Consider the following 15,604-nt stretch of genomic DNA (forward strand, 5'->3'; position numbering starts at 1 on the left):
AAGATGCAGGTTGGTTTGTATCCCTTCCTAAAACCCAGTTATTTTTATTATATATTACAGCTCAGAAGGTCTTACCTACTTCTTTTACTAATCTAAATCCTTTACCAGGACCGATTCTGCCTGCAGAGTACTCAGATTAATTGTCAAGTTTTCTAAAGGCTGCTTTGAACATGATTACTTCCTTTGAATCTTACTGCAGGCAAAAGCAAAGCCATATCACGGTGAATCTGCAGATCTCTCTTGGCTGGGCTGTCGTGCAAATATCTACAGTGTGAATTCAGTACTTGAGAGTCACTGAGGTAAAATCAGTCCCCAAAGCTGAGGATTGCTATTTATTCCCCTGGACTTGGGCATGTGAGGCCACGTGAGACTCTCCCCAGTGCTGTGTGCTGATGATCTGCAGGAATATCGCCATCCATTCTGCTAACGATTTTGCTAGCAGCCACTTGGGCGTTTGCAATGGAGGAAAGGTGGCATTGCTGATGGACTCTGCTACACGCAGACTTCAATTTGCAACAACACAACACTGTTTTAACATTGATGAGAAATACTCAGGCTGACATTTATGCAGCTAACTGGCTGTATGAAGGCCACCAATTTCCAAGATCCATCCTTTATTTTTTCCTATTCAACTACTCTAAATGCACTGTGCATGTCATTTCTACATAGTGCAGTAGCATCATTCTGCACCCAAGCATCCCTGGTATTTCCCTTGAAAGAGAAATGAAAACCTGCTATAGTGTACTCTGCCTACACCCATCTGCACCCAGGATGGGAGAAACGCTTTGTGACTTTTTGGTTCCTTCATGCTCCCTTACCCAAGGAGCAAACTATGTTCTATGCAATGGTTTGAATCAGTCAAAATAATTTCATAATGAGTATTTCACTGTGAGGCACACTGTGGGTTTTCTGAATCTGAAACCCAGAGGCAAAAGCACGTTTTTGACTCAAGGCAGAAGGCACACCATACGGAGATTTTAAAACAAAGTTAGTAGCAGTAGCAGTTGTGATCTTCTGTGAGTATAAGGTTTAAGGGAGAAGCAAAACCTTTCATTAGATCAAATGATACACTTCAAGAGGGAAAGCTTTGAGGATCTGAGCATCTACTTCATCAGACAGTCTAGTCTTGCCCTGAGTCATGCCTCTAACAGCAGCAGCTACCAGGGCTCCTGCTAAGTGTGCAGGAAGAATTAAGCTCCTGATTGCACCTGACCAGGTAGAGGAGCCCTGCAGACACTTCTGGAGCTGGAGCTTATGTAAAGCACCAGGTATTATGGATCTCACATGAAATGACTGGGGTGGCTGACTAGTGTGAGCTAGCAACCGCCTATGGATTTACTTCGGATATCATGCAAAATGAAGGCAGAGACAGAGGCTGTCCCACAACTTGCAGCCAGAGACTGTGCATGCTGCAGGGAATGAGGGCGGCTGCAGGAACATGACCTGAATCTGACACAGCCTGGTCAGTAAGAGCCAAAGACAAAGGCAGAGGGATGAATCTGCCTGTCGTGGTGTCATAGTGTTACTCAGCATACAGACATTGAGATGGTTTGGAAACCCTTTCACCAGACTCCAGTGGAGACTGAGAAAATTGAATAAATACCTACAAACAGCAGCATCTTTTTGAATTAAGGTGATGTGTCTGAATGTCCCATTAACAGTATACAGCAGAGAACAATGATGTCTGTATCCAAATCACTAAGTTGTCTTGCAACATACCTGCTACCTCAGGAGAGAAAAAAAAAAAAAGAAAAACAGGTGAGGAAAATAGAAAGGGGGAGCAGTTCATTGCTTATGGATGTTTTATCGCTTCTCTGCCCTTCCCCCATGGGCACAGACACTTCCAACTGCTCTTTGTTGTCTGTTTAAATCACATCAATTTAAAAGGGTTATGAGAGGCTGTATTTAGTCAAAGCATTTATTATGGCCAGGTCTCCTTGTCTGTCTCCTTTTCCAGATGTATCCAGAGAATTATCTCATGTTGGAGACTCATTTCCCCTTGAGGACCAAGGGGAATATCCACTTAAAAATTAAAAAATAATTGGAACTAACAGAATGTATGTGGATAGCCTGTTGCCTCTGCTCTGTGGCACAGTTCTTGCCCCTACCATCTGGCCTGTCCCGACTTCGTAGAGGTAAGCTCTCCAAAGCAGAAACTGTCTTTGTGCTGTGGGGCCCCACTTGTCGTTGGTACTCAGATATTCATGAGAAGAGATCATCATAATAAAATATATAACAAGTGAATAGAATTTGCCAGACTTTTCTTTTCTTTTTTCTTTTTTTCCTCCCATAAGGAATATAAACATGAAGAATTTCAAAGGCGTAACAGAGACTGTGGTACATCAAAAGCCATTACAATTCATTTAGGCTGCCTGGAAATGTAAGAATAATGACACAGTGTATGTGCTTATACAGTAGAAGTCACTGTTGAGATTTTTTCAAATCCCATTGCAATGAATTGAAGCTGCATGTCCAGAGCCTCTAAACTGCTATGACAATAAAAGCTGATATGCATAAGACCATCCGTGATTTAAAGCAAGTGATCTACAGGGTAGAGTAAGTAATGCATATATGAATATTAATACATTTGGCTTTTGCTGAAGTGAGTGCTACACTTTTTTTTTTTTTTTTTAGTACCCTAGCTTATAAACCCTGTTTCTACATGCAGTACAACCATATCCCAGACTCAAGAGTGCTTAATGAGAAACTTGAGGGCTGAATCTAGAGGGGTCAGAACGAACTTTCCCTGGTATTTCTCTACAGTAGAACAGCTTAGAGATCAGCGGTGGCTGCTTTCTCCCCAGACACATCTGTAGGTACTTTGGGCACCAGCTGCCAGGAAGCTTGTTGAGACTGCTTTACCAACATGGTCGATTTTGTCCTCCTCTTTTGCAGCCTTCTCCATCATTCCTTTGCTGACCCATCAGCTCCATTCCTCGCACAACTCCCTTTCCCCCTCTGCTCTCACTCCTCTCTTCTGACCATTCCCCTATTTTCTCCTACTACTACTTCTGGCCTGGCGCTGCCTTTCCCTCTGCCCAGTGCTCAGGCTGTTCTCCGGTGTGCCTTGAGCCCAGCTCTCTCCCCAGGGTTCAGATTTATGGCCTAATTAAAGCTCCTACTCGTGGAGCTTGTGGCAAGATCTCCAGTTCGTTTCATTTCCCTCCTGTAGTACAGTGGTTTTGTCCTCTCTGATATTTCTAAGTGCAAGCTTTTGTGCGGTTCCTAAAACAAATGGCCCAGGAAGGTATGAAAGGCTGTTTAGCTTTGAAGGTTTGTCTGTCTCCATATAAAGGATTGCTGTCTCATAAACATCATCATTAACTGCTTCTATGTAGATAAATGCATCTATTGAGATTCACAGTGGGGAGTCACAGCCTCACTTATTGCTGTAAACAGGAAATAATTGCTAATGTTGGTAGAAAAAATGCCAGGAAATTAGCTGAAAAGATGTGTTGTGTCGATTACCCCCCAAAGCACAGCCTGTGCCTTGACTCAACGCGCTGGCCCTGGCCCTGTGGCAGACATGGGCAGGCATGGATGGTCTGTCCCCTGCCCTCGTCTTGTTCGGAGGGGTGGCCTGCACCTCCTGATCGCCTGCGGATGGTCTTCGTTTCTGCCTGCGTTACCTCGTTCCTAATTAGGTCAGAGCTACCAGGTTTAAGACAAGCTGTCGGACGGGCGATCCTGGCAGCTCCCTGTGCTATGCGGACCAGCGGTGTGCCAGCTGGCGAGGACTGTGGGTTTTACTGAACCCAGGCAATTCCAGGCCCCACAGAGGGCAGCTGAGGAGGGACAGGAGGAAGGAGCAGAGGCCTGAGGACACAGGAGCGTGTGGATTCTGAAGTCTTAGAGAGGAAGGGAGGTATCTGTTCTGAGGGCAAGCAGTGGCACTAGGCAAGGCAACGGCAGACAGCGGCCTCAGAAGAGCAGGATTAATTAATTTTCCAGGGAGGTGGTGGCATCACCGTCCCAGGGGTGTTTAAGGAGAGTTTGGAGTTGGTGCTTAGGGACACGGTTTAGTGGGTGACATTGGTAGTATGGTGATGATTGGCCTAGATGATCTTGGAGGTTTCTTCCAAACTTGATGAATCTATGATTCTCATACATGCTGTGTAGATAAAACTTCGGTGAGTAGCAGTATTCCCCGCCAGAGTGTGAAATCAGATCAGAGGCAGGGCAGGAGGACCGTTTCCACTGACTGCAGGAAACCAGAAAGTCATCAGTAGTTTACTGAAAACCCTTAGTAATTTGTAACTGAACGCAAACTATCCCACGCCCAACTTCTGGGATCCACCAGCTGGCAATAACGGGCACCGTCAGCTTCCACACTTCGAAGATGCGAGTTCCACCGGCTGTTTTTTTACGAGGTTAACAGAATTTCGTCAAGGTAACGCACACAAACGACGGGGCAAGCCGGAACCCAGCCCACGCGGCCCCTGAGGGCCGGGCTGGGCGCGGGCGGCGCCGTCAGCCCCCGGGCGCCCCCTGGCGGCGCGGCCCCGCCCCGGCGGCCATGGGCCGGGGGCGCCTCTCGCGAGAGGCCGCGCGCGCGCCCGCTGCCCGCTCCCAAGATGGCGGCGCCCGCGGAGGCGGCGGGCGGCCGGGAGCGGTTCCGCACGCGGGACGTGGCGGTGCCCGGGGGCCCGTCCGACTTCGGGTCGCTGCTGCTGTCGGCGCCGGTGCTGGCGGGGCTGGAGGCGGCTGGGTTCCACAGGCCTTCCCCGGTGCAGCTGAAGGCCATTCCGCTGGGGCGCTGCGGGCTGGGTGAGCGGCGGGCTGGGCGCGGGGCGCAGGGGAGGCCGCGGGGCGGGGAGCGGGGCTGGAGGCCGCCGCCTGCCCCCCTGACTCCTGTGGCGGCTCCTTGCAGATCTCATCGTGCAGGCCAAGTCCGGCACGGGCAAAACCTGCGTCTTCTCCACCATCGCCCTGGACGCGCTGATGCTGGAGAGCCCGGCCACGCAGGTGAGCGCCGGGCCCCGTTGTGAGGTGGTTTGCCTTGGGCTGTGGGAGGGAATAGAAAGCTTTAAGCTTCTGAACTATCTTGTGGCATTTGGATGTAATTCTCTGTCACTTACAGGCCCTTATTTTGGCTCCTACACGAGAGATTGCTGTGCAGATCCATGCGGTAATCACAACTATTGGAATAAAACTGGAAGGTTTGGAATGCCATGTCTTCATTGGAGGGACGCCTTTGAACCAGGACAAAGTCAGACTAAAGAAATGCCATATAGCAGTTGGCTCGCCAGGTGAGGATGTGCTACGTTGTACTTCATTGGATACTGCGTAGTATTTCACAGCACAAAAAAACGTTATGTTTGAAGTCTGGTTTCCTTTTGTTAATAATAGAGGAGAGTCCCAAAGGGCAGTGACAAAAATGTTTAGATCAAGATAGTATTTTTAGCAAAAGATTATAATAAATATGGCTTTTTTGCAGGCTTATTAAAGTGAATTTTAAAAACTAAGTACTGTGAAACTTACCTTTAGAACCTTTGAGTTAATATTTGTGAAGCTCAGTTTACTTTTTTCTTCATACATAGGTCGAATAAAACAGCTCATAGAGTTGGACTACTTGAATACAGCTAGTATCCGTCTCTTCATTCTTGATGAAGCAGACAAGCTTCTAGAAGAAGGCAGCTTTCAGGAGCAAATCAAGTAAGAAAACCATATACCTTATGCATTTATCTGCAGATTAGATGCATGTTTTTTAGTCATTCCCATTTTTTTCTCTCATAGTTGGATTTACTCTTCACTGCCAGACAATAAACAGATGCTTGCTGTTTCAGCTACTTATCCTGAATCATTAGCTAATGCTTTGACCAGGTATATGAGAGAACCAACGTTTGTGAGGTTGAATCCTACTGATCCAAGTCTCATTGGTGAGCCATTTTTATTGATAATCTTATCAATAGATTTAGAAGAGTATCCTAAAACCAAAGCATGCATCCTAAAAATTTTTAGATTCTTTGTGTGTTTCATCTGTTTAAGGAAAACCTGTCTGGTATATTCTTATTTGTCAACTGTTTTTATGTTTAAAAGTCTTTGTTTTAACTGCAGTGACATGTTGATAGCAGCACAGTGCTTTGCATGTTTTTTATGGAAACTTTCGTCTGATGGTCTCCTTGGTTTCATGCTCAGGGTTGAAGCAGTATTATAAGATTGTGAATTCCCATCCACTTCCACATAAAACATTTGAGGAAAAAACCCAGCATCTACAGGAGTTGTTCAGCAAGATTCCATTTAATCAAGCATTAGTCTTCTCAAATTTGCATAGCAGGTAATAAATCTGAAATAAAATCTGTTAAAAGCATGTTCAAAAGCAATGGTTATAATACCCACTCATGGGTAAACTTCTATAGATCTTTTATAAAGTACGCAAATTTCAGAAACGCAGATCAAAAATATTGAAAATAAAGCGTCAACACAGAAGTACCTTGTATGTTAGAGTACAGTGGGACCTAATATCCTATTGCTTTTGTACATCTGTTAGGTGACTGTAAGATGATGGTGACAATTGTGGAATGGAATCCTTGGCTATTAAGAGTAGTGTGCGTGGGCTGTTAGATATGTAGTTTTATTTACTGTTTTCATTCTGTCTATTGTATCAGGGCTCAACATCTAGCTGAAATATTAACGTCCAGAGGCTTTCCCGCTGAGTGCATTTCAGGTAAGCCCATTCAAAACTTTGTGATTTTGTTGGTTGAAGTTGTGCACAACTGTGACCTACAATAGCAAAATTCATCCTAAAAGCTTGGTTTGTATGGCTTCTGTTTGAATAGCTAAGAAGAGCATTTGAACCTTCATAGGTCTTTGCGACCTACATATTAATTAAATTTTTACATTGGTCAACTTTACAGTCTTCTAATTTGTTTGAGAAACATTTTATGAGTATTTAGACAAGTGCACTATTTTATTTTTAAAGGGAAAGCTTAGTTAAATTTGTAGCTGAAAGCAGTATTTTCTGGGAATGCAGATGTTGAATTTACATGTCTATTCCTAGCTTCGCTGTAAAAAGCAGATAGTTAGCTTTAAATGTTTATTAGAAATCTTCCTTTGAATTTTTACTTCAGCATTTTTTCTGGGATTGTAAAATAAAATTTGTCTAAAGGCGATGTTATTCAAATGGGTTAAGTATCTATGTAACCGGTTTCTTTCTCAAATGAGCAAAAGGAAATAGATTGCCAAAAAATAATTCTTATTCTCAAGCTTGTTGTGCTTGTTTCCTGTGTACTCATTTAGAACCGATGTTTGAAGAAGTTTCTCTCAACCTTATTTCTCATATCAGCTACAGTTTACAAAGCAGCGTCTTCCAGAATTTTACGGGCATGAAACTGAAGAACATGAGCTATTTATTCTAACTTTTGTTTCTCTAGGCAGTATGAATCAAAATCAACGACTTGATGCTATGGCTAAATTAAAGCAATTCCATTGTAGAGTTCTGATTTCCACAGACTTGGTGAGTTAGTATTTCACAGCATGTGTGAGTATTGCAAATAAAGCTGTTTGAGATTGTTAGATTTGTCTTGATGTTGAGTAGAACATACACGTACTGATAAAATGTGTGACTTGCGTGCTGTTTGACTTTACACTGTGAAACTTTGAAATTGTCTCCTGCTGTTCAACTGTTTCAAAAATCAGTTTTAATTTAGCTGTTGAATGGTAGAAGTTTGTAGAGATTTCAGAGGAGCGGAGGTGTTAACTTTGGGTAGGAGCTATGGGAAGAAGTTTTTATTTAGTGCAGTATACTCGCAATAGTAATATCCCAAACAACTTCAGATCAAGCAGTGGTTATGTTTGAAGCACTCAGCTTTTTTTTGAGTGGTTAATGTATTTCTTCTGTTGTTTGCTTGAGGTTCTGTCATGGAAAAAAAAATCTGCATGCTGTCAGGTTGATTTCTTTAATGCTGGGAAGAAATATGCTTGTTTGTTTTAGCTGTGCAGAAGGAATAAATAAAACGATCCCTAGTTTTCATTATCCCAGTGCATTGTGCCTGTTCTATGTGTATTACTGTAAACTCACTGGAAATTCATAGATGCTTTATAGTGTGTTTTAACAACTAGAAGTTACTACATGAGCAGTTATTCCCTAATGTGTTGTTGTATTTCTTTAAATTTCTTTTCAGCATATTCAGTTATTTTTCCCCTTCTTTCCTTTTTTTGTTTTCTCAAGACGTCTCGTGGAATTGATGCTGAAAAAGTGAATCTGGTTATCAATCTGGATGTACCTGTAGATTGGGAAACATACATGCATCGCATTGGCAGAGCTGGGCGCTTTGGTAAAAGCACAGTTGTGGATTTCCTGAGGTTGCACCAGCTTACATGGGTCTGGTTAGGTAATTATACTTTCTGTTGTGTATCACAGGAACTTTAGGCTTATCTGTGACCTACTGCTGCCGTGGAGAGGAAGAAAACATGATGATGAAAATTGCTCAGAAATGTAACCTTCGGCTTCTGCCTTTACCAGGTATGCTCTCTCCTGTGAATGCAGCTACATATATATATGTATATATATATATAAAATGTTTTTTTGGTTGGTTGCATTTTGCTGCTCATTCAATGCTTCAGACATCTACAGTGAACTGACATGCATCTTCTCTGCTAAAGTGGCATTGTTTTTGGTACAGTTAGACTTCTCATCCCCAGTGCTTATGACCTCTTACGTAACTGCTGCAGTTGTGGAAAGAAATAGGAAATGAACTTAGTGCATGACTATAGATAGGGACAGGAACTCAGAATCCAGCTGTTGCTTAAGCAAGTGCATAATTACTTGAATTTCCAGAAACTCAGTATGAAGCCTTTCTCAGGCTGTAAGATACAGCGGAAGGAAAGAATAATTGAAATGAGATATCTGCTGCCATGCTTTACCAGAAACTGTTCCGCCAAAAATGTAGCACTTAACCTTCTTACATAACTACTAATTTTTTACCTGATTAAATAAGATGTGAAATACAGATGATGAGTAATGCAGTGCTTGTTGTATTAATCAACTTCTTGATGCCTTCCGTGAAGAAAATGTTCTGGTTATTTGAGCTCTTTCAAGAATTGAAGAGGTTGGTTTGCATCCTTAAAATGTCTTAACATCTTATCCGTGCTTTTACAAAGCTTTCCTTCAGTACGCATTTGAATTCCAGAAGGAAGGATGCACTTAATTGAGTGCCTGCTTGTTTCCCCTTTGTACAGAGCCTATACCTCCTGGAATGATGGATCAGTTTGAAGACTGTGAGGTTGAAGTCAAACCTGTTGTATATACAGGTGCTTCTGTGAATTCTGACACTGTGCCTCTCAAATCAGAGGAACCAGTACTTCAGTCTGTTCAAAATAGTTCTGCGGAGGTACGTCAGCCTCATTCTGATCTTCCGGGTGAAGATTCTGTAGAGAGGCCAAAAAAGGCTCTGAAGCAAAAGCTGGTGAAAAAGTGCACAAATTCCGCAAATGTGGAAAAAGGTAGCAGAAACCCCAAAACTTCCAGTTGCAACACAGAACAGAAGAATCGAGTAGAAACTGTCTCCAGAATAGGTGTACAAAGTAATAACATGGGGGCTCCAGATGAAGAAGCATTGAAAAAAAATCTTCCCAGAATTCCCTGCTTGTCATCTTTCAAAAACCAGCAGAACAATCCCTGGAACTTCTCAGAGTTTGTTGAGGACTATGAATACTTCATTAAAGAAGGGTTGGAGAGAGAGGTTGAAATTTTAAGAAGCTATTCAGGCCCAGGGGAACAATGTGAACTCCCCAGAAATGGTGATGTAGAGTGGAAAGAGATGGAACATAATACAGAAACAGTAGCAAATGTAGCACTGTCTGGTGACAGTGATGGTTCGTACAGTTCAAGGGCTTCCTCCAATAGTGAAAATAACTCATGCTTTGAAGCATTTTCAGATACTCAGAAGAATGCTGTTCCTACCACGCATCAGGGTCTTACAGGCTTCTGTCCTACACCAGAGAAGTCAAAGGAGCCATCGCAAGTCCCGAAGCAAAATAAAGCGAAAAAGAAAATTCCGAAACAAAATTCTAAACAAAAGAGAAACCATTACCATCAATGCCCTAATCCTTCCACAAGAAAAACTGAAGATGACTGCTCCTGCGGCTCTTGGGATGACGCTGTTCCTGGGTTTCTGCAAGAGGCTTGGAGTTATAAAAACTACTGGAAATCTTATTATCAAGCATGGCAAAACTACTATGCTGCAGTGTCTCACATGCACTACAGGAAAAGTTACAGACAATTTAACTGGATGAATGCTTATCATGTCAACTCAGTCTACCTTCAGGAACTGCTGAACAGTGGTGATTAATATAATGCTTCTGCTGTTAAGGATGGGCTGGTTGGTACAGCAAATGGAAAATACCTGTGAAAACGTAACTGTCTGTCTGCAAGTACATTGTCAGACATAAACAGATTAAAGAAAAATATTGTCTTTTTCATATGCGAGCTGTGTCTAGGTAAATGTTTTTACATGAATTCCAGTGGTGATGTTACAAGTTGTTAATAAAAGGAAATGAAAGACAGCTGGATGTTCAGTTGCAATCTTTCAAATGCTAAGTAAATAAAAGACAAAAGTCATTTGCTTCCATGTAAGAAAACTCGGTAAGGAGAAAATGCAAACCAACCCAGTTTTCTCTGCCTGATTTCCTTGCATGTAACTTTTGGGTGAGGATGAATTCATAATGAGACTACAAAAGTTGTTTATAGTCAGAGATCATTCCCCCTTTTCTGTAATTCTCTTATTAAACATCAGGCACTGATTATATACCAGTTATTAGTGACAGACTAAAACCTGCATCTTAATGCTTGTATTGCTAATTTTAGTCCAGTTAATTAACACTGTATAAATAACATTTCTATAGGACAGGAAAGCTGTGCAGTAGGGGATGGTTTAATTACGTACAAAGTGTGCAGCTATTATAATTGGTCTGTCCCTCAGGGTGCAACAATATCAGACTTGCCACACTTAAAGGAAAGCTTTAATTAGAAATGAAATTACCTGTTAGTACTAACACTAATTGGTATTTCTTGTTTTGGTTGCGCTGCCTTGTACATAGCTATCCTGAAGCAGGACAAGATGGAAGTGGTGGCTGGTTTAGGCTATTGATGCTAGGCTGACCCTTCACACTAATTTTGAAACTTCATCCCCTAGCTTTAGTATGTTTGGGAACAGAGACAGAGTTCTATGGCTAGTATCTCTGATTTCTCAAAGTTCACCAGAGCACATCTAGTCCCTTGCTTTCTTTTTTTTCTTGATCAGGGTAAGGTTGGATTATCTTTAGTGAAGCACTGCTTCCTATCTACTACGAACTGTACTTCCAAGGAGAATTTCAATTTGGAGAGATGGATGTCCTCAAGGATACTCGGTTGCTCACTTGTTGCTATTTTCAAATCAATTTTGAGAAATACGATACACTTTCACTCATATTAATAAATTGTTTGGGAGTTCTTAATGGTGCAGTATTCTTGTGGAAACCCTGTGGTGTCCCTGGCAGCACTTGTGCAGTTTCTTGTGCAGTTGTGGGTCTAAACTTTATGCCATGCAGTTCAGACTCTTTGCTGTGAAGAACTTTAGGATTCTTGTAGTTTGAGTGGCGTAGAAAATTAGCACAGGATTAGTTGAGTGCTGTACTGCATTGGGCTATTCTTGGTGGGTTTTTTTTTTTTTTTTTTTTTTTCCCCCTTTTCAGCTAGGGAAATGGTGTCCCCTAGTGGGTGTCATGCTTCACTGCAAGAAATAAAAGTCAAGTTCAGCCTTCACTGGGTGTTAGATCTCACATTTCAATTTTTTCAAATAATTTTGAAAATTTTTAATAATGATTCTACATGACACTTTCTGTTATGGTTAAGATGAGATCAGCTCTACTTGTTGAAGTAGAAACAATCTGCAGTTGAAACAATCGGACCCTATCTGTGATACAGAATGCAAGCCTTTGGCCTAACAGGAACTTCTAAGGCCAGGCTGCCTTTTAGGAGAAAGTCATAATGTGTGCTCTTTAAGTTAAATAAGCATTACTTTAGGAATATTTTTCTTCCTGTTCTTCTCTTCCCCTGCATTGCCCCATTGTGTCACAACAAATCACCACAGGGAGAGGGCTCTTCTACATTACATCTGCATAATTTTAAGATTCTGGTCTGGTTTCCAGGATGAAGTTTGCTGCGACTCTTAACATGCGAAAGGAAGTTGCTGTAAAAGTTGCACTTAGGTATCTGCTTTAATGCTCTTCTACAGCATCTCTGTTATCTTGCTGTTCTTGTCAATTATTGATGAATTAAGTGTTTTAGTATTTAAATGCAGCTCAGGTTGCTTAGGCTATCACCCAATGTTCTCCAAAAGAACCTCCCAAAATCTTTTTTTAGAAGAAATCTACAGCATCGTCTTGGTATTTGTGGCACATACTCTGTTTAATCCAGATTGGATACATCAGGTACAGCAGTGGCACAAGACTCAATACTGTAAATGATATACAAGTTTCAACATATGCACTACAATTCCAAAAGAAGACAACAAGAAACTTGGTTCTTCTAGAAAGTTGTTCTCAAATGAAGCTACCTGCAGTTGTATACAGTACATTTTGTATCTGTCCTCTGATGGTTGTAAGCAAAGCCCATTTATAGTACGAAAATAGAAAATAAGGTTGAGAGCTTCTCATAACATAAAACTCCTAAAGAAAACACCATTGGAATGCCTTACTAATTTATCAAAAATATACCATCACACGCATTTTGAAAGATACTTCATTGGTCCAAGGAGCCTGTGGGAGCTCCCAGTCATAGTCGCCACGACTGAGAAGAACATTCGGTGTGGTTATTAACTTCTCGCTCACACAGCTGTGTGACTTCCTGTGACTAGTACGAGTTTAAATCAAAACAAAAACACGTGCACACATATACACACGAAAGTAACAGACTATTGACTGAGATCAAAACTCAGGGAGGAATTTTCACAAGCTCTTTGTCACCTGGTCTTTTGAACGATCCACCTGTAGTTTTTCTGGCACAGTTTTTGCGTTCTGAATGTAAGTAGCAGTACTATTCCGGTACGCTTTCTCTATGGTATTTTTGTCGGTGTTAATGAACCGAGCTTCACTTTTTAAAAAAAATGAGTTATTAATTGCTATACAACTTGTATAATTGGCATAGAGAGGTGAAATGACTTCTTCGAGGTCACTTAGTGATTCATCGAGACAATTAGGAGTAGAACGTAGGTTCCTGATACTACCTCTAATCAATGTGCACACTGCATTGTGTTTGCTTTTAAAGTTTTAGAAGAATAAAACCATTTTGAAGGGTGTTTATGGCATCCAGAAATGTGAAGCCTAAACACTTGAGTTCTGAAATTGCGTATCTAGTGCAGTTGCTTAAAGTGTTGGAGAAGTGATTATTTTTCAATCAAGGTGTATTTTATTGGTAAGTTATGTGGAAAATGGGTATTATTTGCCTAATTTTAAAAGCACAATAAAGCCTTTAGTTCAAAGCTGCTGCTGTTTGTAAGCCATCCATGAATGCTGACTTTGTAGCTCTGACATCTGACATTGATAAAATACTAAAACAGGATCCAAGGGGATGTTGCAACCCATAAATTAAATGTGATTTTTAATATACTGAATCTGTTTTATAATACACGTAAGATACAATGTTTGCAACCTCTTTACTTAAAAAAAAAAAAAGCAAAAAGCAAAATATTTGAAGAAACTTTGCTTCCTCTAGCTGGTATTTGAATTTCATGCACACCCTTAAGCTGTCCTAGCTAGAATGATGGTTTGCAGTACAAGTATATTATCAACTGTTTCAGGTTAGGCAAACGGCATTGATTTAAATTTAGTATTTCTGGAAAATGTAAAGAAGAATGTATTTTTCTAATGTTTCCTTTTGAATTATATATTAATTTTATTCCACACTAAAGCCATGTGTGTTACTTGGTTTACCTTTTCCCCATTTTACTTCTACAGTGCTAATTTCATGCAAAAAAGGGCAGCTTTCTTTCCATGTGGAAAGAAGAATAATTTGACAAGATGTGAAAGTATAGTGGCAACAAGGGAAGGGAAAATAAGGTAAGAATTATGGCTGAACAGCAGGGGAAAAATCCTTGACATTGAGATCTATTAGTCTGGAATAAGCTCTCCAGGGAAGCAGTGGGAGTCCTTTCTGTGGAGAATTTTAAATGTAATCTAGAGAAAGCAGTGTGATATATTGCAGTGAAGGATCTTGTGCTAGCGGGGCATGGATTACATTTTTATTCTTTAATTTTTTCGTACCAAGTTGTGTTGTCAGTAGCCTCTTCTTTATGGCTATACCTAAGATACTTAAGGAAAAGAAAAGTAAAAGTTGGATTTTTGAAAGAGTAGATGAAAGTTTAAGCCTGGATGGGAAAGGTATTTCTCATCGTTCTTTACCAGTTGGGTGTGTTTCCTTCTATTAGCAATGCAATGCCAGGTGAGAAGAGAGTGAATCGATAGCATAGGCTGAAAATCTGTGGAAATAGTTTTCCCTCAAAAAAGAGTTTTGAAAAGAAGCAGAACGGTTAGATAAAGGTGTTGCTTCTTTCATATTTTTAGTATTGCTTTATGAAAGACTGGAAAAACAACCCCCTTCCACATGCTTTCTGTACCAACAGTCTCTTTATATCTTTTTTCATGAAGAAGGAAAAGCTATCAAAACTTGCAAGGAATTAGAGGGAGAGGGAAGGTTTTTTGAAGTGAATTGCTGAGATACTACTGATGTTGTGCTGAGCAGTCTCGCTGATCAGGCTGTTTTGTGCCCCCTGCCTTTCAGAAAGGTGGCAGGACTAGAAGCAGCCTGGGTTTCTGGATACTTCTCCTGGAGGCAGCCCACACCTGAAGAATTCCCCTTCTACATGCATCAGGAATGACGAGGGCTGCAGGGTACGTGCTGGTTTTTGTATCCGTGGCAATGTATGTGTTTGGCCCTGGGCATGCTCGGTACTGGGGAAGGGGACAAGGAGACTGGTTAAGGCAGGGCAGTATTGGGAGCCACTGAAGAGAATGGCCCAAGGCCTTTGGTTAAAGTTCTGGTCTAGGAATTCTCAGGACTGACTTGTCTTTATCTCAGAAATGGTTTGTAAGTTGCTATAAAGATTATGAAGAGCCTTGCAGTTCAGTAAAGGTAATTGCTTTCCTTTATTATAGGAAAAAGTGGCTGTAGTACTGTTCCTACGCTCTTGTGTGCAAATGTTTTTCCTTCTTCCATGCATCTCATTTGAAGGATGTTTTGTTCTGCCCTACCAACCACTGATATGATGGCGATAGATTCTTGTCTTTGCTGTTTCAATGAATGCACAGTGCTCCCATAATGAGGATGTAGCTGTGTTGGGCGATCCATGAGAGGTTTTGTACAAGCATATTTCAAGTGCTTTTGGAAACATTACTCACTCTACTTCAAATCAGCATATAAAAGGAGCTAATGCCTCCATTAAAAATATTTTTAGTCCTGTTCCTCTAGGCTCAGACTTCCTTAATTTTGTCTGTCTTTATCCTCTGAAAGTCTGTGCTGAAGTACTGACTGCGTGGGGCTGCGCATGCTAAGTTAATGGTAGAAGAGGCAAGCCGAATATTTTTGGGCAAGGATAACACTGATTCCTCCTCCACGGAAAAGAACAAA

The 15,604-nt window shown here is 41.4% G+C and overlaps 1 protein-coding gene across 1 annotated transcript; it reads left to right on the forward strand.

The window, feature by feature from the left end:
- Positions 1-4,546: 4,546 nt before the first annotated feature.
- On the forward strand, positions 4,547-12,616 carry DDX20 (DEAD-box helicase 20). Its single transcript, XM_048070874.2, has 11 exons — positions 4,547-4,767; positions 4,871-4,965; positions 5,081-5,249; positions 5,541-5,655; positions 5,737-5,879; positions 6,139-6,277; positions 6,609-6,667; positions 7,374-7,456; positions 8,171-8,276; positions 8,363-8,464; positions 9,181-12,616. The coding sequence occupies exons 1-11, from the start codon at positions 4,575-4,577 to the stop codon at positions 10,290-10,292; spliced, it is 2,316 nt and encodes a 771-aa protein (XP_047926831.2). The 5' UTR covers positions 4,547-4,574; the 3' UTR covers positions 10,293-12,616.
- The last annotated feature ends 2,988 nt before the right edge of the window (positions 12,617-15,604 follow it).

Source organism: Anser cygnoides, chromosome 25 (genome assembly GCF_040182565.1).
Source record: "Anser cygnoides isolate HZ-2024a breed goose chromosome 25, Taihu_goose_T2T_genome, whole genome shotgun sequence".
In the NCBI taxonomy this organism is placed as follows: domain Eukaryota; kingdom Metazoa; phylum Chordata; class Aves; order Anseriformes; family Anatidae; genus Anser; species Anser cygnoides.